The sequence below is a fragment of the Emydura macquarii genome, unplaced genomic scaffold (assembly GCF_026122565.2).
Source record: "Emydura macquarii macquarii isolate MOO-44397 ecotype Brisbane River unplaced genomic scaffold, CSIRO-AGI_Emac_v2 contig_2297, whole genome shotgun sequence".
In the NCBI taxonomy this organism is placed as follows: domain Eukaryota; kingdom Metazoa; phylum Chordata; order Testudines; family Chelidae; genus Emydura; species Emydura macquarii.
The window spans coordinates 480,771-503,159 of NW_027132434.1; the positions used below are offsets into that span (position 1 = coordinate 480,771).

The 22,389-nt window shown below is 43.7% G+C and overlaps 1 protein-coding gene across 1 annotated transcript in view; it reads left to right on the forward strand.

Annotated features, from left to right (window-relative positions):
• The window catches only part of RNGTT (RNA guanylyltransferase and 5'-phosphatase), a 411,810-nt gene extending 391,454 nt beyond the window's left edge, over positions 1-20,356 (forward strand). The window contains exons 15-16 of the mRNA XM_067560703.1: positions 14,179-14,302; positions 17,468-20,356. Of these exons, the coding sequence (XP_067416804.1) occupies positions 14,179-14,302; positions 17,468-17,631 (288 nt within the window). The 3' untranslated portion in view covers positions 17,632-20,356. The remainder of the gene's footprint in view (positions 1-14,178; positions 14,303-17,467) is intronic.
• The last annotated feature ends 2,033 nt before the right edge of the window (positions 20,357-22,389 follow it).

Consider the following 22,389-nt stretch of genomic DNA (forward strand, 5'->3'; position numbering starts at 1 on the left):
TGTTTTCTTGTCCATTGCCCAGCTCATCTCCCTTGCTGTCATCCATGCCTGAATGCAGCCAAAACCTTCCAATGGCTGAGGTGCTCACATCTCTCAGATTCTTTGGACAATTGTCCCTTGAAAGCTTTGTTATATGTTGTCAAGAATGCACTGACCCCAGCACTAGCAACCAGGCTCCATTTCTCATGCAGCAGGAGTCTGGGGATGACCTGAAGTTTTATCACACTCTCCCTCACAGCGTTATTCAGTTAATTTTGGATGTATGGCAAAGAACTATCTTTCTCACTTTGTCCATAGTAGTGTGATATGGGTGGAGAAGAATCAGTTACATTTGCAGTTAAAGGGGGAGTTGTTTCACTGGCCTACTCAAATGTGGTAAGACCAGCTCAATATGGCAAAATAGAAGACAGCTTTTCTGCAGTCCAGCCAATGAACTGTGAGTGAATATTATTAATATGGTTATTTGTTCATTTACATAGGAAAAGAATAATGCTTACATCATGTGTGTTTTTTCTTACAAAGAAGCAGATGTCTCTTGGAAAACTTTGAAATCCACTGTATTTATTAACAGTTCTGTTTGTATATTCTGTTTTCTTTTTCTTATTCTATATTACTGAGAAATTACATGTAAAAAAACCTTTATTTCTTAAGAATACAGCTGCTGCTCCTGCTTATTCCTTCCTGGAAGTCATAATCTTCTGTCTCTAACATCACAATAATTTCTACTGGGATATCACAAATAGGATGATGACTTCAGGCAAGGAATAAGCAACCAAAGCTGGTGAATTTATAAACAACAGTTTTTTAATCATGCAAATGTTTCTGGTAATAAAAAATGAGGGGGAAAGTACAAAAACAAAATGATATTAACAAAAAAGTAGTTCTACATAGAATATTTTAAAAAATCTTTTGCAGCATCAGTGTCTCTTGTAAGTAGATTATATTTTCCTAAAATATGATTTGTCATAATTGCATTGAACACAGTGTTCCTTTTTGTAATGTAAAACTTTTTCTACATTTTTTACAAAAGAACTAAAAATTAGAAAACTGCCCAAAATAGAGGTTGGTCATTTTTAAAAGTTCAGAACTTGTCTATTTTAACCAAAAGTCTGAGTATTTGCTTAACTGCTTGATGAAAATATAAAATAAACAATGATATTTCAATAACTAAATTACATATAATAGTAGCAGATTATGCAGTGATCCCATTGTCTCATGAGCTAAGGTCTGGATCAATATTTGGATGAGACATCCAAGGAACCATGTAAGAATTGTAGGGAATAATGTGGTAAATTCAGTAAGGTGAGATCATCCCAGACTCATTACTGAATCTGCGTGCCAGCATGGTGTTGTAGAGGCACTGTGTGGCTGCAGGAGCTCTTTTGAAGGAGATGTAAAACAGAAATGTTGACCATTTGTGATCATCAAAGATACCATGGCAGTGTTCAAAGCAGTAAAAAAATTACTTTCTGTTGACATAAATGTTTTCTGTATTTCTATCTTTGAGTGATTGCTCATATCCATTCCCATTTAGGTGTGTGTGTGCGCTCCGTGCACACTTTCTCGGAACTTTTTTGTCCTTAGCAGTCCTGGTAGGGTCAGCTCAGGCGCCCCCTGGAGTCCCACGTGCATGTCGCGGTACATAGGGCACTGCCGACCCCACCGGCCCCCAGTTCCTTCTTTCCGCCCGTTGACGGTTGTTGGAACTTTGCCTCATGCTTGCAAGTCGCAAACCCTTAGCTCTTTGTTCTACAAATCATTATCCAGTTAGTTAGATAGTTTGGAAAACCCTCAGGGGTTCTCTCTGCATTGGGCCACGCCTGGTTTAACAGGTTTCAAGCCTTGCACCGAATGTGCTAAGCCAGTCCCTGTGAGTGACCCTCACTCACGCTGCCTCCGATGCCTCGGGGAGCAGCACCGCAGGGACAGATGTAAAATCTGCAGGGCCTTCAAGCCGCGGACCCAGAAGGAGAGAGAGGTGCAGCTGAAGACAATTTTGATGGAGTCCGCTCTACATCTGGACCCCGAGCCAGCGAGGTCGTCTGCAGCACCGAGCGTCTCCTCGGTGCGGAGCGTTCCGCCGGCACCGATATCATCATCCAAGGGGCCGGCACCGAAGCGCCGCAGGGAGACAGCGCGCCGGGACTCCTCCGCACCGCCTACCTGGCACCGGGGGAGTCCAGAGATGCCCCAGCCACGTGCCATCGAGACTTCTCCGGCACCGGCATCTCCACGCAAGGAGCCCTCCCCAACTCCCCAGAGTGGGGCAAAGCCCTTGCAGGGGCCGTCGACGCCAGAGGTGTTCGCCGCGGCACACACCCTCATGGGCCTGCCCACGCCTCCGTCTCACCCTCGGCCGAGGATGGGACCTGCGTCTCGGGGTAAGCCCGCAATGGGTGGACCCGGTGGGTTGTGGAGACATGAGTCGAAGTCTCCCCCCAGATGGCCAAGGAGGGTTGAGAGTGCGGGCTCCCCTCCCAGCTCCAGCACCGAGTCTAGCTCCTCGACGCCATGGGACCGTGGTCGGTCGAGGAGCTCTCGAGGGACGACAACACCATCATCCCTCGACAGCCCGGCTCGGCACCGCAACGCTCGGCACCGGTCCAGATCCCCGGCAACCTGTCCGGTGCGGATCCCAGTGCCTTCAAAGATGGCACAGCCTGAGCCACTGGCACCGCCGCCGCTGCAGACCCTGTCATCGCCGTCTGCAGCAAAGCCAGCTGTACCGTCGCCGACCACAGCACCGCTACTTGCGGCACCGACGTCATCGGCACCGCTGGCATCGGCGCTCTCGGCACCGACTTGCCGTGCACCGACGCACAGTCCATCCCGCGCTCGGTCTGGTTCTGTAGCTCGGCACCGATCCAGATCCCGGTCCCGATCTTCTCGCCGGCACCAACAGCACCGTTCCCGGTCACCTAAAGGGGGCAAACGCCGTCGGAAATCCTCAAGAGGAAGGAAACGCTTGGGCTCGAGCAGCTCCTCATCCCGCCGGCACCACTCACGACAGCACCGACATTCGCCGTCATCCTCTAGTTCCCGGAGCCGCTCCCCCAAGTCCAGGAAAAAGCGCCGCTCCAGTGGATCCGGGTCTAGATCACGGCACCAGGTGACCCACACGGCACCAATGCCGGCTCCACAATGGCCCCAGGGACCTTGGCAGTGGCCTTATTGGGGCCCCTGGGGTACACAGGTGGGACAGGCGACGGTTTTCCTCAAATCATCTGGGGCACCACCGCCTCCGCCTCCAGCGTCCCACAGGGAAAGGGATCACCCCTCGGACAAGGGATCCGATCCGGAGGAAGACCCCTCCACAGGGCCCCTTCCTCAGTCCTCCTCCCCCGATGACGTCACCTTCCGGGGTCGCAAAGGTCCATGGCAGGACTTTCGAGCTCACCAGGACATGCTAAAACGAGTCGCTGGCAACCTGGGACTAGATCTCAAAGAGCTCTCCGAGGAGGAGGACCCCCTATTTGGAGCCTCGGGGATGGTAGGTCCATCTAGGGTAGCCCTCCCAATTCACGAGAGGGTGCTCAAGGTGGCCAAGTCCATTTGGCAGACTCCAGCCTCGGTTCCTCCCACGGCCAAGGGAGCCGAGAAGAAATACTCCATCTGTGTGGAGGGGGTGGAGTACTTATACACCCATCTGGCACCATGTTTTCTGGTTGTTGATGCTGTCAACCACAGAGAGAGACAAGGGGGTCAAGCCAACACCCCAAGAAATAAGGAGGCTAAGAAACTGGACCTCTTTGGCCACAAGGCCTATACAACAGCGTCTCTGCAGCTGAGGATCGCCAATCACCAGGCGCTCCTAGGGAGGTATAACCTCAACCTATGGTCCTCGCTGCAAAGGCTTGCTGAGGTCCTTCCACAGGTCCTGCCCCAGGACAAGACTGCGGACTTCATGGCGGTAATAGAGGAAGGGGCCACGGTGGCAGGAACGGCCCTGAACTCTTCCAGCGACGCAGCGGACGCCGCTAGTCGGGCCATAGCATCGGCCATCGCCATGAAGAGGGCCTTGTGGCTTCAGTCGTCGGGTCTGTCCCAGGAAGCCCAGCGCACCATCCAGGATCTTCCTTTCGATGGAACTGGGCTTTTCGCGGACACCACTGATGACAAGTTACACGCCCTCAAAGACTCGAGGGCCACGCTACGCTCCCTGGGGATTTACACCCATCAGGCTGCGAGGCGTCAAAACTGCCCTCAGGGCCAACAGCAGCCTCAACAACCACCGAGGCAGCCCCCTAGACCTGCTCAACCCAGAAGGGATCGGGAGAGGGTTTAGAGGCCCTAACCGCCATAATCGTTCAGGGTCTTCGGCGGGGACCCATGGCTCGAATAAGGGCCAGAATAATAAAAAGTCCTTTTGATGGTGCACAAGGGGGTGGTACTCTTACTTACCCCCTGCCTCTCGACCGACCCTTTGCCCACAGATTACGGCCGTACTACGCCCACTGGCAAAGTGTCACGTCGGACCAATGGGTCCTTGGTATAGTCCGCAGGGGCTATGCTCTACAGCTCACGGCCTTCCCCCCGGACTCTCCTCCAGTCCAATCTCCCTTCAGGGACCCACTTCACGAGCAACTCCTCACTCAGGAAGTCTGCTCCCTCCTCCGGCTGGGGGCGATGGAGGAGGTCCCACCGGGGGAAAGGGGACAAGGGTTTTACTCCCGATACTTCTTGATCCCCAAGGCCAAGGGGGGACTGAGGCCCATTTTGGACCTCCGCCATCTGAACAAGTTTATCAGACGCCTAAAATTCCGGATGGTCTCCCTGGCCTCTATCATTCCTACCCTAGACCCAGGGGACTGGTATGCGGCCCTCGATCTCAAGGACGCATATTTTCACATTTCTATCCTCCCAGGACACAGAAGGTTCCTAAGATTTATGGTAGCAGATGCCCACTACCAATTTACAGCCCTGCCATTTAGTCTTTCGTCTGCCCCCAGAGTTTTTACGAAGTGTATGGCAGTGGTGGCAGCGCACCTGCGCCGCAGAGGGGTCCAGATATTCCCCTACCTGGACGACTGGCTGATCCGGGGCAAGTCCAGGGCCCATGTCAGGAACAGCCTGGAACCTGGGTCTGCTCATCAACGAGCAGAAATCCATACTTATCCCGGTACAACGCATAGAGTTCATTGGGGCCACGCTAGACGCCACCAAGGCCAGAGCCTTCCTTCCGAGACCTCGCTTTGAGGCGATGGCGACCTTGATAGACGACCTTCACAGGTCCCCCACGACGACAGCCAGGCGGTGCCTGCAGCTGTTGGGACACATGGCAGCCTGCACATACGTGGTGCGGTTAGCTCGCCTCAGACTCAGACCTCTTCAAAGGTGGCTAGCCTCTGTGTACGCCCCAACCAGACATCCTCTCAACAGGATAGTCACCTTACCCACCCCACTACTGACTTCCCTACTCTAGTGGAAGGACCTGAGGGAAGTGTTGAAGGGAGTTCCCTTCAGGGAGATGGTGACGTCGGTAACCTTGATCACCGACGCCTCCGATGTGGGGTGGGGAGCACACATCACGGGAACCTCAGTACCCAAGGGCGCTGGTCACCAAGCGAGATCTCCCTGCACATCAACGTCAGGGAACTCAGGGCAGTCCGCCTTGCTTGCAAGGTGTTCCTCCGGTTCCTCCAGGGCAGGGTAGTACAAGTCCTAACGGACAACATGGCAGCCATGTTCTATATGAACAGGCAGGGGGGAGCACACTCCTCGGCCCTGTGCCAGGAAGCCATGTTGCTCTGGGACCTGGCGGTGAGGCACGACTTCCACATAGCTGCCTCTCACCTCCCGGGGGTCAGGAACGATGAGGCGGACCGCCTCAGCAGATCGTTCCTCCCCCGGCATGATTGGTCACTACACCAGGAGGTGGTAAATTCCATCTTCCACAGGTGGGGGGTTCCCCATCTGGACCTGTTCGCATTGGCCTCGAACAGGAAATGCCCGAGGTTCTGCTCACTCCGAGGGCGTGAACCGGGCTCCATTTCCGATGCGTTCCTGATAGAATGGACGGGGACCCTCATGTATGCTTTTCCCCCCATCCCCTTGCTATCCAGAGTCCTCTTAAAAATCAAGAGGGACAAAGCAGACATCATATTGATCGCCCCAGCTTGGCCGAGACAGCATTGGTTCAGTATATTGCTGGACCTGTCCATAGCCACACCCCTGCCGCTCCCAAAGCGTCACGACCTGCTCTCCCAGGACCAGGGTTGCCTGCTCCACCCGGAGCTGGACTCCCTCCACCTGACAGTGTGGAGACTCTGTGGCTAACAGAGGGAGAGAGAACCTGCTCCCTACAGGTGCAGCAGGTCTTACTTAACAGCAGGAAACCTTCCACCCAGTTGGTGTACAGGGCCAAGTGGAAGCAGTTTACATGTTGGGCTCAGTCCTGGGGCATCCTACCAAGCTCCTCGCCAATTCAGGCAATTTTGGAGTACCTCCTTCACCTGAAGCTGCAGGGCTTAGCCCTGGCCTCTCTCAAGGTACACCTGGCGGCCATCTCGGCTTTCCACCAGCCGATGGAGGGCAGATCTCTGTTCTCACACCCCATGTCATCTAGGTTCCTTAAAGGGGTGGAGAGGCTATATCCCCAGGTCCGTGACCCAGTGCCTTCCTGGGATTTGAACCTGGTCCTCGCCATGTTGACGGCCCCCCCTTCGAGCTCTTGGCGACATGCCCGTTGCTCGTACTCTCATGGAAAGTGTCCTTCCTGGTGGCCATCACATTGGCCGAAAGGGTCTCTGAGATAAGGGCCTTAACCTCAGAGCCTCCCTATATGGTCTTTTACAAAGATAAGGTCCGACTGAGACCCCACCCGGCCTTCCTGCCGAAGGCGGTGTCCCAGTTTCATTATAACCAGGATATCTTCCTCCCTGTGTTTTTTCCCAAACCACACGCTTCGGAGGAGGAGCGGAGATGGCACTCCCTGGATGTCAGACGAGCCTTGGCCTTCTACCTCGAGAGGACCAAGCCCTTCCGGAAGTCGATGCAGCTGTTCGTGGCAGTGGCGGACCGGATGAAAGGCTCACCGGTCTCCACCCAGTGCATCTCCACCTGGATCACTGCCTGCATCAAGACCTGTTATGATCAGGCAAAGGTACCGCTTCCAGGGGCTATAACGACACACTTGACCAGGGCCCAGGCCTCATCTGCGGCCTTCCTGGGGAGAGTGCCCTTTCAGGACATCTGCAGAGCAGCGACCTGGTTGACGGTGCATACCTTTACGTTCCACTACGCCATAGTGCAACAGGCGAGAGAGGACGCTGGGTTTGGCAGAGCCGTCCTGGCCAGGGCAGCGCAACGCTAACTCCTACCCACCTCCAGGTATGGCTATCTAGTCACCTAAATGGGAATGGATATGAGCAATCACTCGAAGATAGAAAACAGGGTTACTTACCAGTAACTGTTCTTCGAGATGTGTTGCTCATATCCATTCCGCACCCACCCTCCATCCCCACTGTCGGCAGAAAGAAGGGACTGGGGGCCAGTGGGGTCGGCAGTGCCCTATGTACCGCGACACGGGCACGGGACTCCAGGGGGCGCCTGAGCCAACCCTACTGGGACTGCTAAGGGCAAAAAAGTTCCGAGAAACTTTGCACGGAGTACACACACACCTAAATGGGAATGGATATGTGCAACACATCTCGAAGAACAACAGTTACTGGTAAGTAACCCTGTTTTTCAATTGGATACATTATTTTTCACGTCCTAAATTGCTGTGTAAAGTTGCTGTGTGTATCTCACCTCAGAAATGGCTGCCTTGCAGTGGCAGATGGAAGTGTAATTATTGTGTGTAGTTGGTATTTCAGTTTCTTTCGTGCTTCAACTTCCTTTTCCAAGAAAGGCGATACATACATGCTAGATGTTATTATTTTTGTAAAGAGAACAGCACTTCTGGGTTAAAGGACTATATTAGATAGTGCAGGTAGTGGGAAAGTTTTTCATCATGATGAAAGGAAAAGACTATACTTTTATATTCCATATGATCTAATAGGATTACCTTAAATTTACTAAACTTCAAAGGAATCTATTTATACCATGACTGTGACTCATGTGGCATTGTAGAATCCAGGTTCAGGATTATATAGAAAAGCTGGACATACACAAGTCCATGGGGCTGGACGCGGTGCATCTGAGGGTTGCGTTGCAACGCTGACGGAGTTGGCTGACGTGATTGCAAAGCCATTGGCATTATCTCTGAAAATTCATGGTGATTGAGGGAGGTCCTGGATGATTGGATAAACGCAAATATAATGCCCATCTTCAAAAGAGGGAAGAAGAAGGATCTGGGAAACTACAGACCGGTCAGCCTCACCTCAGTCCCTGGAAAAATCATGGGGCAGCTCCTCAAGGAATCCATTTTGAGGCACTTGGAAGAGAGGAAGTTGATCAAGAATAATCAGCATGGATTCACCAAGGGCAAATCATGCCTGACCAACCTGATTGCCTTCTATGATGAGATGACTGGCTCTGTGGATGTGGGGAAAGCGGTGGACATGATATACCTGGACTTTAACAAAGTTTTTGATACGGTCTTCCACAGTATTCTTATCAGCAAGTAAAAGAAGTATGGGTTGGATGAATGGACTATATAAGAGGGATAGAAAGCTGGCTAGATCATTGGGCTGAATGGGTAGTGATCAACGGCTCAATGTCTAGTTGGCAGCCGATAACAAGCGGAGTGCTCCAAGGGTCAGTGCTGGGGCTGGTTTTGTTCAACACCTTCATTAATGATCTGGAGGATGGGGTGGATTGCACCCTCAGTAAGTTTGCAGATGACACTAAGCTGGGTGGAGTGGTAGATACTCTGGGGGTAGGTATAGGATAAAGAGTGACCTAAACAAATTGGAGGATTGGGCAAAAAAAAATCTCATAAGATTCAGCAAGGAAAAGTGTAGAGTCCTGCACTTAGGACGGAAGAATCCCATGCACTGATACAGATTGGGACTGACTGGCTAGGCAGCAGTTCTGCAGAAAAGGATTGGGGGTTACAGTGGACAAGAAGCTGGATATGAGTCAACAGTGTGCCCTTACTGCCAAGAAGGCTAATGGCATATTGGACTGCATTAGTAGGAGCATTGCCAGCAGATGGAGGGAAGTGATTATTCCCCTCTATTAGGCATTGCTGAAGCCACATTTGGGATATTGTGTCCAGTTTTGGGCCCCCCCCCCAACTACAGGAAGGATGTGAACAAATTCGAGAGAGTCCAGTGGAGGGCAACCAAAATGATTAGGGGGCTCAAGCACATGACTTATGAGGAAAGGCTGAAGTAACTAGGTTTGTTAATCTACAAGAAGAGAAGAATGAGGGGGGATTTGATAGCAGCCTTTAACTACCTGAAAGGGGGTTCCAGGGAGGATGGAACTAGGCTGTTCTCAGTGGTAGTAGATGACAGAACTAGGAGCAATGGTCTCAAATTGCAGTGGGGGAGGTCTAGGTTGGATATCAGGAAAAACTTTTTCACTGAGAGTGTGAAATTTCCATTCTTAGAGGTTTTTAAGGTGCAGCTTGGCAAAGCCCCGGCTGGGATGATTTATTTGGGATTTGTCCTGCTTTGAGCAGCGGGTTGGACTAGATGACCTACTGATATCCCTTCCAACCCTAATCATCATTAGAGGCCTGAAAATATTCTAGGGAATGAGTGTTTGATTAAGGGAGGCTCCATAGAGTTCCTCAGTTTGATGGAAACTTCCAAATTTGAGACCACTGAGCACTGGATTCCAAGCAAGGTCAGTTGAAACAAATTTGGAGTCCCCTGAAAAGCTAATCAATTGGGCACCTACTTGCCAGGACCAAGATTCAGTATGTGATCACCTGTCCTTCACACTTGTACCTATTCCCAGCCCCTGTGTAGTACCAGTCAGGTGAGTTCACTGTGCATTGGAATATAGACGATGAAATATATTCAAACTGAGATTTCTGATTATGGGGACAGATACAAGAATAGTGGATGGAGGTTTTCTGTTGACTGGGGAGGGAGAACATGTCGTTTATCCCAGTCTGAGCTGGGATGGAGGGAGAAACATACTGAGTATCTTCCAAAAGACTTTGCATGAAGTTGCTCTTTCTCTCCAGCACATTGCACTAGAATAGGTGTTGTGGCCCCATAATTTGAGCCCTGCATGGATACACAAATGTGGATCTGCATCTGATCCGCATCCACCCCAATCTGCTTATCTCTGACTGCTATCCACAGTGTAGTGATCCACACCCCCACACACCTACAGCTCTGGGGCCCCCAATCAGGTGTTTGGAGGCCAATCCCGCCTTCAGGTAGCTACCAAAGAGCTGATCGGTGGCCGGCAGGGGAACCCAGCAGAACAGCTGATCTGTGGCCAACCCCCACTCCCATTTCAAAGGCGGGGAAGCAGCCTCAAAAGCTGAGTTGCAGGCAGCTGCTTCCCCACCTTTGAGATCCACATCCAATCCACCGTCCACAAAAAATGATCATCAGATATCCACATTCGTGGATATAAAGCAGATATCCGTGGATTTGCAGGGCTCTACCTATAATCTGGCAGACCCCTGTGGCTGCAGCAGGTTTGGAAGATTGTCAGAATTGGCTCTGGTTCCACAGATCTGTCATCACTGGAGTAAGAGCACCAGCAGCTCATACAATAAATCTCACTGCTGAGCAAATTGTTCAGCACTCAGCCCTAAATCCTATCATTGTTGAGACATCTTCCCTCTTGTCCCATCAAGCACAAGCTGGAAGAAACAACTGCCAAAACACCCTTTCAAGAAGTGAAATGATGAGTTGCTCAGATCTCTTCTACAATATGTAGTAATGGGAGTAGGGGAAGGGCAGAGGGAACCCATAGCCAAGAAGTGAGAATAGAGAGAGACCCCTCTCAGTAGCTGAGGGTAGGATGTGTAATATGTCACTAGGAGGGAAGTTTAATCTCTCACCCCCAATAGTAGGAAGGAGCTTGGTGAGGGAGAAGGGGTTTTGGTGTGAGATGAGTTACATTTTGGTGGCTCCCAGACCCCATTTAGTCTTAATCACCACTTCAGGGAATTACCCTGAATAAACGTTGGAGGTATATTGTATTAAAACTGCAATTGTGTATGTGGTGTTGTGGCATTTTATGTATCTTCTCTAGAGGGGAGGGGTGATACTAATGAATGTCCTCTGTTATTTGCCTTTGAAGCATGTGAAGTATGTGGAGATGTACACATACACTAGTTCAGACTGGATTTCACAGAACCAAGAGGCAAAGAAAGTGTTTTGGGATAAAAAGTTTGGGTTTAAATGGACTCAAGGTTTCTTCCTGATCCAGCAAATGGGCAGGACCTCTAGTTTATGGAGGGCCCCAATCCTGAGGGTAGAGTTGGGAGAATTGGGCCTTACAGAATCCATGTAAGCGTGAACTCTGGCAAGCTTCTTAGCATGCATGTAGGTTCTTTTATTGCTTTTAATATGTTTTCTCTGTAATACTTTTACCTGAAGAAAAAAGTTGGTTTGCTAAGAGTGAACTGTGTGAGGTACTTTATACCTGCAGAAATCACTCTGTTACCAGTCTCCAAAGAGAAAGCAAGCAGGTCTGTTTAGGCAGACCGCCTTTGCTGGGAAATAGAGAAGATAGGGAACTGAAGCCTGGACATATACCCTAGTCAAAAGGGAGTGAATGATCTGTCTCCACCCAAAAAAAGCCACAGATGGGGAGCTGGAAGCTGAGAGCTGGATGATTGTGGGGAAACACAGGTGCAGTTCCCTGAACTGTGACATATATTTGTAACAAAGCTTGTTTACAGTGAATACTTTTTCAATCCTCTCCAAACACATACATATTGAGAAGCCTAGAATAATAGTGGTTGACTGGTATTTTCAGCATTGTTCAGGGCTGAAAGGGAGAGTACTTTTTGTATTCTTGATAAAATGTTCAACAGCTCCTAACAGAAAATGTGCCTACACATTAAGACAGGTGGTTTTGTAAAACCAAGGTCATTTAATAATGCATGGAATGGTAATATGTTCCTTACTTGGGTAAGATAATTGCTATAACTGGTGATTGTTAAAGACTATGATCAGCAGTTTTTCAAAAGCATTTAGCTCAGTGCATTGGCAGGTGTTTGCATTTTCTGGAAAGATCTATCTTCCAGATTGCTAATGAGTGGCCAAACAAGCATACAGAGAGTTAATAATACTGCTTAATTGCCACAGTCACATAGAGCAACCACATAATTTATTGCTATTCTGAGCCTCTGAACACTAGAAGAATGATAAACTATATGACAAAGCCTTACTGAGATTGCTATTGGTGAAGTCACTGGCTATAGTTGAATATCTCTCTGCCTCTAACAGATGATTCTTCTAACAGCATTTTCCTGCTTCATCAGGAAAAAAAGGTATATAAATAATTTTTTTCTTGGCAGTTATTGTCAAAGTAATATACCTTTCCAAATCATTACACAGCCAAAAGTTTCTTCTTTTGTTTAAACATCCACAGTGAATTAGAAAAGGATGTTGTGTTTTCCTGACCACACCAATGAAACATAAATGTTAACTGAATCTGCGTTAATTGAACATCTGGTTGGAATACAGCTTTTAACACACGTATAGAGAACTAACATGCTGTGCAAGGAAATGTGCCAAAAAGGGAAAGATGGACAAATTAGGGAATGAGTTAATCTTGCAAACAGGATAGGAGATATCTCCCCTAATCCATGTGTTCATTGTAGCAGTTCATTGGTTTTAAAAACATATCTGTAGTCAGCAGAAGGATTACTTCTTTTTAAAAAAGAAATACATGATCTTGTGATATGGCATGCTAGAGCTGACTTTTTTATGGTAAAGTTTCATGACTTGACTGGCCTAAATTAAGCAGTATAGCTAAATTATCTCAGTGTCACTTTTACTTGACAAGTAAAATCCCAGAGCTCCCTTTCCTGAAATTAATAGTAGTGATCAGAATAAATGTTGAACAAAATTTGATGGTTGCATTTTTAGCAATTTGACGATTAGATTTATCTTATTTTGCAAGTGGGATAACACAGGATTGGGACTCAGATTGGCAGATTAATTGCTTTTATCTAGAAATTAATCCAAAAGAGGTTTGAGAGTTTTCACTGCACACCATACTAATTGTTCCAAGGACTTTCCTTGTCTTCTTCAAAGTCCTTATCTCCGAATACTAATACATTCTTGTGTCAGTACTGGTAAGTGGACAAACAGTAGAAATGAAAAATTATGCTAATGAAATAACCAGTCCTCTTTACTGTAAGAAAATGTACTTACTCATAAAATATTGGATCACAGTTGTGATATTACCCTAAATAACACATGATTTGAAAACTATAACAGAGCTAAACACAAAACTAACAGTTAAATAAAGAATCATACATACAAAGAAGCTTTTTGGAACAAACTGAAGTATACTGGAAAACAGTTGCTAAAGCAATAGATAAAGTTCTCAAGTTGCTATGGTTACTTGGGAATTTTGCATTTTATCATAGGTTAAGATGCATAGGATGAAGTAGTGAAAATAAACAGGAAGTATAGTACACATGAACTAAAAATCTCCAAATCACTCATCATCATCTAATAGAAAGACAAATAGCTCAGGATATTGGCTGCTTTCTGACAAATCTATGAATGAATGAAGAAAAGAGGCCTGATGGATATTTAGAACATGTGATTTAAAAAACCATGTGATTTTTGGAGTTATAATTTACTTTATTTTTGAAAGAAAATAATCTCTAGAAATTTGAAGAGTGGAATGATGTCTATAAACTAATTCTGGTATTGAAACCTAATATTTGCCTTTGAGACCTTTAACAGAGAAGGTTGATGGAAATACAGATAATACATTTCATAAACTTAGACTGGCAATAGCACGTACACAGGAAGTTAGTTCATACCCATGGAAACCTGTTTGCATTTGGGACATTTGGACTGGGGTTTTTTTTGCTAGAGTAGCTGATGTTTTAGCATAATATAATTGCCTTACATTGAAAGCAGATTTCAAAAGTATTTTTAAAACGTTGAGTAGCTGAGCATATGTACAGTGGAGATGTATGCTATTTAGCTAAGCTTAATTTTAGCTGTAGAATGAATTCATGATGAATTTTAGGGCAATGTTTGGCCTTCCATTATCTGTCACATGGTGAAGGAACAGTGCCTTTAAACAGATTTAATAAAATACATTTATCTTAACTTTTTTTAAAAACAGGTAACAAGAGAACTGAAACAGTACGACAATAAAATTATAGAGTGCAAATTTGAGAACAACAGCTGGGTCTTCATGAGGCAGAGAATAGACAAAAGCTTTCCAAATGCTTACAACACTGCCCTAGGTGAGTAGAATATCTTACTTTTGCACTCACGTCATATTTACCATTTCACTAAACTTAGTTAAATGGACTCTGTCAAAAAATTTAGTCCCAAAATTTCATCTGCCTTAACATTGTTCTAATTTAATGGGGGGAAATTATCTGAATTCTCTATATCTAATTTAGCCATCTGTATTTTTCCAGTATAACATTAGGCCCTGATCTTGCAAAAACTTATGTATGTGCTTAACTTTACACACTATGAGCAGTCACAGTGGCTTTAATGGGACTTACTCACTGGGTGAAATTAAGTAGGCTAAGCTCCCATTTGTTATGTCTACACTGTAGTTAAACACCGGGGGCTGGCTAGGGCCAGCTGGCTCAGGCTAAAGAGCTATTTAATTGCAGTGTAGATGTTTGGGCACTGTCTGGAGATCAGGCTCTGGGTTCTTGCAAAGTGAGAGAGTCCCAGAGCCCAGGCTCCAGCCCAAGCCCAAACATCTACACTTCAGGTAAACATCCCCTTTGCCTGAGCCTAAGTCAGCTGACACAGGGTTTTTTATTGCAGTGTAGATATACCAGTAACTTCACTAAGTCCATGATTTCACCCATTGTGTGTGTGAAGTAAACATGTATTTCAGTTTTTGCAGAATTGGACCCTTATTTATTCAAATATATGTTAAAAACCTTCATTTAAGTGTGGCCCACAAAAATATAGTAGTCTTTGGTCTACAACACAGTTAAGTAACAAACACTATTCCCAGTTCTACGTTGACTTGTGCTGATGCACAAAGAAAGATACTTTGGCACATCAACATGCTACATAAGTTGAATTTGTTGAACAAAAAAAGCCATGATAATTTCAGCTCTATTCAAGATCATTGTTTGCCAGATGGAAGACAAAATTAGTAGGAGAAAATGTAATTTCAAGCTCCAAAAATAGTATTACAAACAATGGAGAGTAAAGCAAATGAAAGCTATGAAAAAAAGTTGTCCGTATGGGATTGTGACGCCTTCAGATTCTCCTATAGACAATAAAAAGAACCCTCTGAAAATGCAAAAGAGCAATTTTCTTTCAGGTGGAATGAATGACTTTAAATAAAACAGATATGTGTTTGAATAATATAAGTAAAAACAGTCATACTGAACTGGCATTCTTTTTGGTGGTATCATTAACTTAAACATGGTATTCAGGACTACTAAGTTCACCAGGAGGTATATATATATTGCTAGTTTTTCTTTAAATTATTCTACCCAGGTAAATTTCTGATAATTAGTGAAATTAAATTGTTTGGATGAGCAAATTGAAATTAGCCATTTGATCAAGTGACAGTAGGACTGCTGCACTGCTGGTGCCTTTTGGGAGACACCTCATCAAGCAGTTCCACCACCATAGCAGCTTTGTGCATCTCTTGCAGCCCTCCTAACACCAAGATGAAAGAGGGATAGGCTCCTAAAGAAGAGGTACATCATACCACCTCCTAAAGCTTTTCCCTCATTGTCACCAACATTTCCCCCAGTTGCTTCAGCAACTGTTTTTTCCTTTGACCTGCACCTGTCCCCTCCCACACTTCCAAGCAACAACCACTTTTCCTCTTGCTTCATCCACCTCCAACATTCACAGTTTTTGTCCCTTCATCCCCTGTGCTAGAGCTGGCTGAATTTTTTTTTCTGAAGAGTTTCCCCCCCCCCCCCCCCCCCCCCCCAAAAAAAAAAAAAAAGTTTTGTAAAAAATGAAACTTCTCATAGGAAATCATTATTTACAATGAAATTGGGAAAAAATGAGAAAAAGTTGCATTTTTTTGTTCAGTTGTGAAAAAAAGTTGTTTTTTGGAATTTTGATAGTTCCCACTTCTCCTTTCTTAACTTTTCTCCAGGTCTGTGGTAGGCAGGTGAGATCCACTTTTTTCCATATTTGGAAAATGCTGGAAAGAAATAGTAAAGCTAAAATAAAAAGACAGAGAATGCTATTTCTTTCATTTAAAAACATTTTTTTTTTACTTTTTACACTTTTCTAGTTGAAAAAGTTGGTTTTTTTTTAAATAGTGATTTTTATTTTTATTTGCCCCATTAGTCCAGGTCAGCCTTTAAAAATGGCCATACAAATTTACCAGCACAGCTTTGGTAAGGTGATAACTTTTTTATTTTTATAATTTTTGTTCATTTTGGCAAGGTTAGCTGCTTTTAATTATTATAATGTGGTTAAATCTGACACATACAGAAAACATTTTTAAAAAGCACCTTTACATCAAAAATGTTTTTAATTATACAAATCATTAACATTAAAGAGGGTTTTATTAATGTTACATTAATATTGTGCACGCTTCCAAAATTACAGTGGTATGAAAAAAATATTTTTAGTGACACACAAAACCATACTTGACTGCTGGTCATGAAGATGATTTTATTTTACATCAGTTAAAGGAGAGAAGTTTACTCATTTTATTTAATGGATGTTGGGGCTCAACAGAGTACTTCCTCACAAAGCTGCCTTTCTAATATAGCCGATCTTCTTCATACTATTTCTCAAAATCTTTTATAGCTTTATCTTATATTTTTGTCATAGCTAGTTATGAAATTCCACCTTACATCAATATAGCTTGCTTCTAGTCTTTTTTTCCTAAGTCTCATGATTCATCAGACAAGACCAGGTTGCAAAGGCAAAATGCTAAAAAGATAGTCAGTTGTTTAAACAGAATCAAGCCTTTTCATAAATTATCTAAATTGGTTGATATTTGGGGAGAAATCCAAAAACTGATCCATTTCAGTTCCAAGTTTGTCAAAATGGATAAAATCATGTATTCCTACCTGTTACGACTTAGGTAGAGCTTCAGAGCCAGAAGACACATTGCAAATAAATTTTGTTGCTACTGCTTGCCTAAACAGTGTGTTAATTCCTGACATTTATATTGGATTTAATTTTACTTTTTGTCAAAGAATTATTCTCGTGACTAGGAGGCTAGATTGAGTGCCTGTTGGGACAGACTTCACTCTATGTAGTCCTCAGCTCTGAGTGAGCAAAGTAGAGAAATTTCATCCCTAACACAAAAGTTCTATACAGTATTATACGTTCAAAGCTGAACATTTGTTCCAAATACTGTCATTTATTTTGAAAATACAAGATCAAATTGTTCGTGTTGATTGCAACTGATCAGTTTAATAATGTCAAAATGTGTTCTTTGTTCCCAGCTATATGTAACAGCATCCAAAATCCAGTCACAAAGGACATATTGTTTGAGTTCATTGATAGGTGTACAGCAGCTTCTCAAGGACAGACGCATAAACATCACCTGGATCCTGACACTGAACTCATGCCCCCACCTCCTCCTAAAAGACCACGCACCGTAACCTAAAAGGCCACAGTCCAAATGAATAGCATGTTGTTTACAGTTCTGCAGAAGGTGAAATGAAAATGTGTGTGGATTAAAAAACATTTGCAAAAAAGTTATTTCTAAGCATCCTGTAAATATCTAGATGCATTTTTTCAAATGCCACATCATGAACCGACATTCTTTTTGTAACTGGAAAATTCAACCTTACTTTGTGGGATTTGAAGATTGAAATATCCAAAGGTTTAGACAAGAACAGTATAGAATCAGTGGAAAGTTGCCTTGTTTATACATGGATATCTTTCACCTTTAATTTATAATGTTAGCAATCTGGAACTGTGAGAAAACATTGGAACACTGTACTTTTTAGAAGCTGTGTTTCAAAGTGGTGTTTCTTTTTCTTTTTTCTTTTTTATTATTTAATTAGTTGAGATTTGTCATCCTTAGTATAATTTATCCTAGTGTTCCTACATTTCTGAGACTCATGTTCAAGAACAAACAGCAATGTTGTTTGTGCACTGTATTGGTTTCAAAAACCTCATTAGGTTTACTAATTTTAAAATTAGCTGGGTTTTTGTTAAAATATTAAAGAACTGAATCTTTATTGTTGTAAATAGCATCCTTTCTAAAAGAAATGTACTCAGTGGTTATGGCGGGTTTGGTTTCTGTTTTGTTTTCGTTTCATTATTTGAACTCACACACTTAATGTATGGTGGGACAATTTTAGCTCCACATTTTAAGCTTATCTGTAGATAAGGAACACACATGAAATCCTTAGAATTAAGGTCTCTGTTCTGAGACAGTTTCTAATACAGGGCTTGGTTCTCCACAGTGAAGCCATTATAAATAATATTTAAAGGTACAACTCACTGTGATATGCAAGAGTAATAACCAGGACTAATGATATTGTTTTAGATCCAGGTACAAAATGGCAAAAGAAATGCCAGACAACACCTTTGATGAAGAGGTAATTCTAGTGGAATGGAGTCCTATCAAAGGGAAAGGGCCTCCTGTTGTTGGATAAAAGCAGGGCAAAGGCAAGACATTAATTTTCAAAGCAGCAGTCAGTTGTCCTGTGACAATATTCTAATCTGCTGACTTGATTTCTGTTATACCAAATGATGAAACAAATATCCTAATCACTCTTGCTGCAGTACAAATGGCAGTTGTTCACTCTATTAATATGGAAAAGCTGCATTCTAACAGACTTATGGAGGAATTGCTCTGAGTTTGAACTAATTAGAAACAAATGTAATTATAAAAATGCAGTTTTAAAAGTTTTCTGCACAATTAATAAGCTGGTATTTGATTAGCTATATAGCTATTGAAAAATAGGTATAAATCTGGGTCATCCATTCATTCAGCAGTCTGATTAGCTAACATATTTGATATAATAATATGATCCAAAAAATGTTTATATTTAAATGAGTTTTAATGTTTGTAAATAAAGTTAACTCATGCAGTATTTTTTTCTATATGGAAACTTTAGGGCTATGCTTTGGGAGGGGGCTCTGCCAATTGTTTCAACATGTATAAATATACACTGTATCATTCACATGGTAATCCTAATGTCTCTTTCCTTGGGATACTCCATATATGTGTTAGGGCATTGAGGAGGTTAAATAAGTTGCTTTTTTGCTGCAGTAAAACTTGAGGGCGAAAAGGGTGTTCATCAAAGTTCATGTTTCAGTCATACATACTTTCCATGTATTACCTTTATAACAGATATAGCACCTATGCAAGGTTGTAAAATTATCTCCCAAAAGCAACCTTATCAATTTGATGTGAAAACCTATGCAACCTCAATGCATCCTTCATGGAAACACACAGTACATTTTTCCCCACATAGTGTTTGTTGTAGGTATTTTTCCCCAGTCTTACAGCCCTATCATTGAGTAAAGTCATGACATACATTTTGTCAAAAATTTCTAGAGCTGTTTAAATGTCTATGGTAATTGCAACCTTTTAAATGAGAATGAGATATATGAAAAGAGCATTTTGTTTTAAATATTTATCCAGATTATTTCCTCTGTTCTCTTTCCCACCCTCTTCCTCTTGTATTTCAACAGAATTTTAAAGTTTATAATTTGTCATTTTCTTTAGTGCTACAGCAGTGTAGCCTGCCCTCAATGTGCATTCCACCCAGTTCATGAATGCACTGTTGCCCTTTGCATATTTTGACATTGCTGGTTTTTTCCACTCAAGCTTTGAAATGCATTTATTGAAGGAGTTATAAAGACATTGAGAGATGATCTGATAGTTTGGGAGATCCTTGCTCAGATCTGACTTGCAGTTCTTCCTGCCCTGTAACTCTGTAGCCTTTGCAAGATGCTGATTATCTTAAGTTTTCTGGACAAAGTTTTTTTTAAAAAAAAAGAAAAGGGTACTGGGAAGGAAAAGATAGACTGAAGAAGCAGATGAAAACAATGAAATTCCACTTGGACCAGTTTTTTTTGTTTGTTTTTGTTTGTTTGCTGTAAGAAGTATGAGACCCTTCTCTTTGCTACTGGATATTCTGAGACTGAAGTCAAGGGGGCAAGAAAGAACCTGTGTCAAAAAAAAAACCCTGAGAAAAACTAAATTGTCTGCTCTTAGGATAAAGAATATGAACCCATCCTCCAAGAAGTTGTTTGTTAAATAATACATATGCGGTTACATTTTGCTTTCAATGGAGTTCTCAGAAAATGTCAGTACGTTCCTCTGCAAACTATGTGTTAAGTATTTTAATAAAGTCAATGGTTTAAAAAAATGGAAGTTCATTTACTTGTACTAGTGGTATAATTGTTTATGCTTATGAGATGTCTAAACTTTCTTGGCATCCATCCCATTGCCAGCAATGGGGTTACTCGACCAATACTCATAATTCAAACAAAACAATTCTACATGATTTTTAGAGCTTCAACTCCATGGGCTAGAAAGCCTATACATAAGCATTCCCAAGGAGCCAATATAGCTCTTGGCTATGATAAATATTATTTAGAAGCAGAGTTTTTCCTTTCTACTGCTGGAGGGGGAACTGAAAGATTGGGGAATCAATAACTTTTTATGATATGCTAACGTATATTCAATTATTAATTATTAACTTAAACTTCTACTGTACAAAAAGACCAAACAAAATTCAGTATTTCCCCACCCCAGTTAAATTCTCACTGGATACTTAAAAATACATGTTTGAGGATGCATGAAATACTGAATAATTTGATGTAGGTTTTGCGTGTTTTGTAGATGTTCCCTCTTCCTATATTGTGTTGTCAATAAGATAAATGAGCTCCCCTTGTCTTATTGTGTTCCAGATACCTTCACAATATTTTCTGTCTGTGACACTACTTCTTGGGGGTGCATGTTCCAACTCATGGGGGTGCTAGCTTGTACAGCTCAGGTGGTAGAACCTGCTCATAGTAGTGCTTGTGAGAGCACTTGTGCACCCCTGCTATCCTTTCCCTCTTTCTTCCAGAAATGAGGTTATAGAGGGGGAGGGGCACCCTCTGCTGCCTCAATTCCTTCCAACTACGGCAGCAGATGGATATTAACCTCTCTGAATCCAGTTGGATCTGGAGCCTTCTCTCAAGAATAATGTTGTACCTTTGGTTAGTGTAGTTTTCCTGTTACTGTAGTTTTTAATATTAGTTTTAGTGGTAAACTTAGTTAAGGGAAAAAAACATTATTCTTAGCATAGATAGTAGTTAAATCTTCAGTTCTAACTACTTGTTCTGTAGTGGATCCATTTAAAAAACCTGCAGCAGTGAGTCTAAGAGCCCAGGTCTATAGACTTGAGCTCACGCTACAGCACTAAAAACAGCTGTGTAGATGCTCAGGCTCTGAAGTCCGGGGAGGAGGAGTGGGTTTCAGAACCCGAGTTGAAATGTTTACACTGCTGTTTTTAGTGCCATAGTGTCAGCTCAGGCCCTGAGACTCGCTGTTGTGGTTTTTAAAACGCAATGTAGCCATATATTAAGAGACCTGGCTTCAAAGGGTAGGTGCACCTCTTGTCCGGCAGTTTTCCCAGGATCAGGATCCCCAAAATAGATGCTCAGTATGCCTCAGAGAAGGTCACTCTCCCTCGTGGTGGTCTGTCTACAGCACATTTACCCCAAGGGTGTTGAAGTAGCACTAGAACTGGCTGCAAGGCTTATTGCTCCAGGAAGTTCTGGTTGCGAAGTATTCTGGATGTGACACATCTAAGAGATCTGTACCCAAGGTGAAAAGACCAGTGTCTGCTCCTAGCCCCTTGGGGACCTAAAAAGAAAAGCAATATGTAGAATACTCTGATTTCTTTCCTAGGATCAGGTTCCAGTGCTTCAAAGCAATCAGTATCCAAATTATTGGATCCAACACTGAAGTACTCAGATATTTGGTTGGTACCAGCCTCTGAGATAAGAGCCAAACCTCAGGAGAAGCCTTCAGATCCATCTACTTCAGTTCTGAGAAAGCTTGTGCAATGCAAGAAGGCTCCTGTTTGCAAGGGCAAGTCACATTCAAAAGATGCCCGAGACTCTAATGATCTGGATCCAAGAATATCAGATCTTAAACCAAAGACTAAGATTCCGGCTTAGGGCGAATCATAGAAATGTAGAGCTAGAAGGGACCCCAAAAAGTCATCAAGTCCAGCCCTCTTGTGCTGAGGCAGGATCCAATAAACCTAGACCATCCCTAACAAGTGTTTGTCCAACCTGTTCTTTCAAGCCATCAATGGGGATTCCACAACCTCTCATGAGAGTCTATTCCAGAGCTTAACTACCCTTAGAGTTAGAAAGTTTTTTCTAATATCTAACCTATATCTAC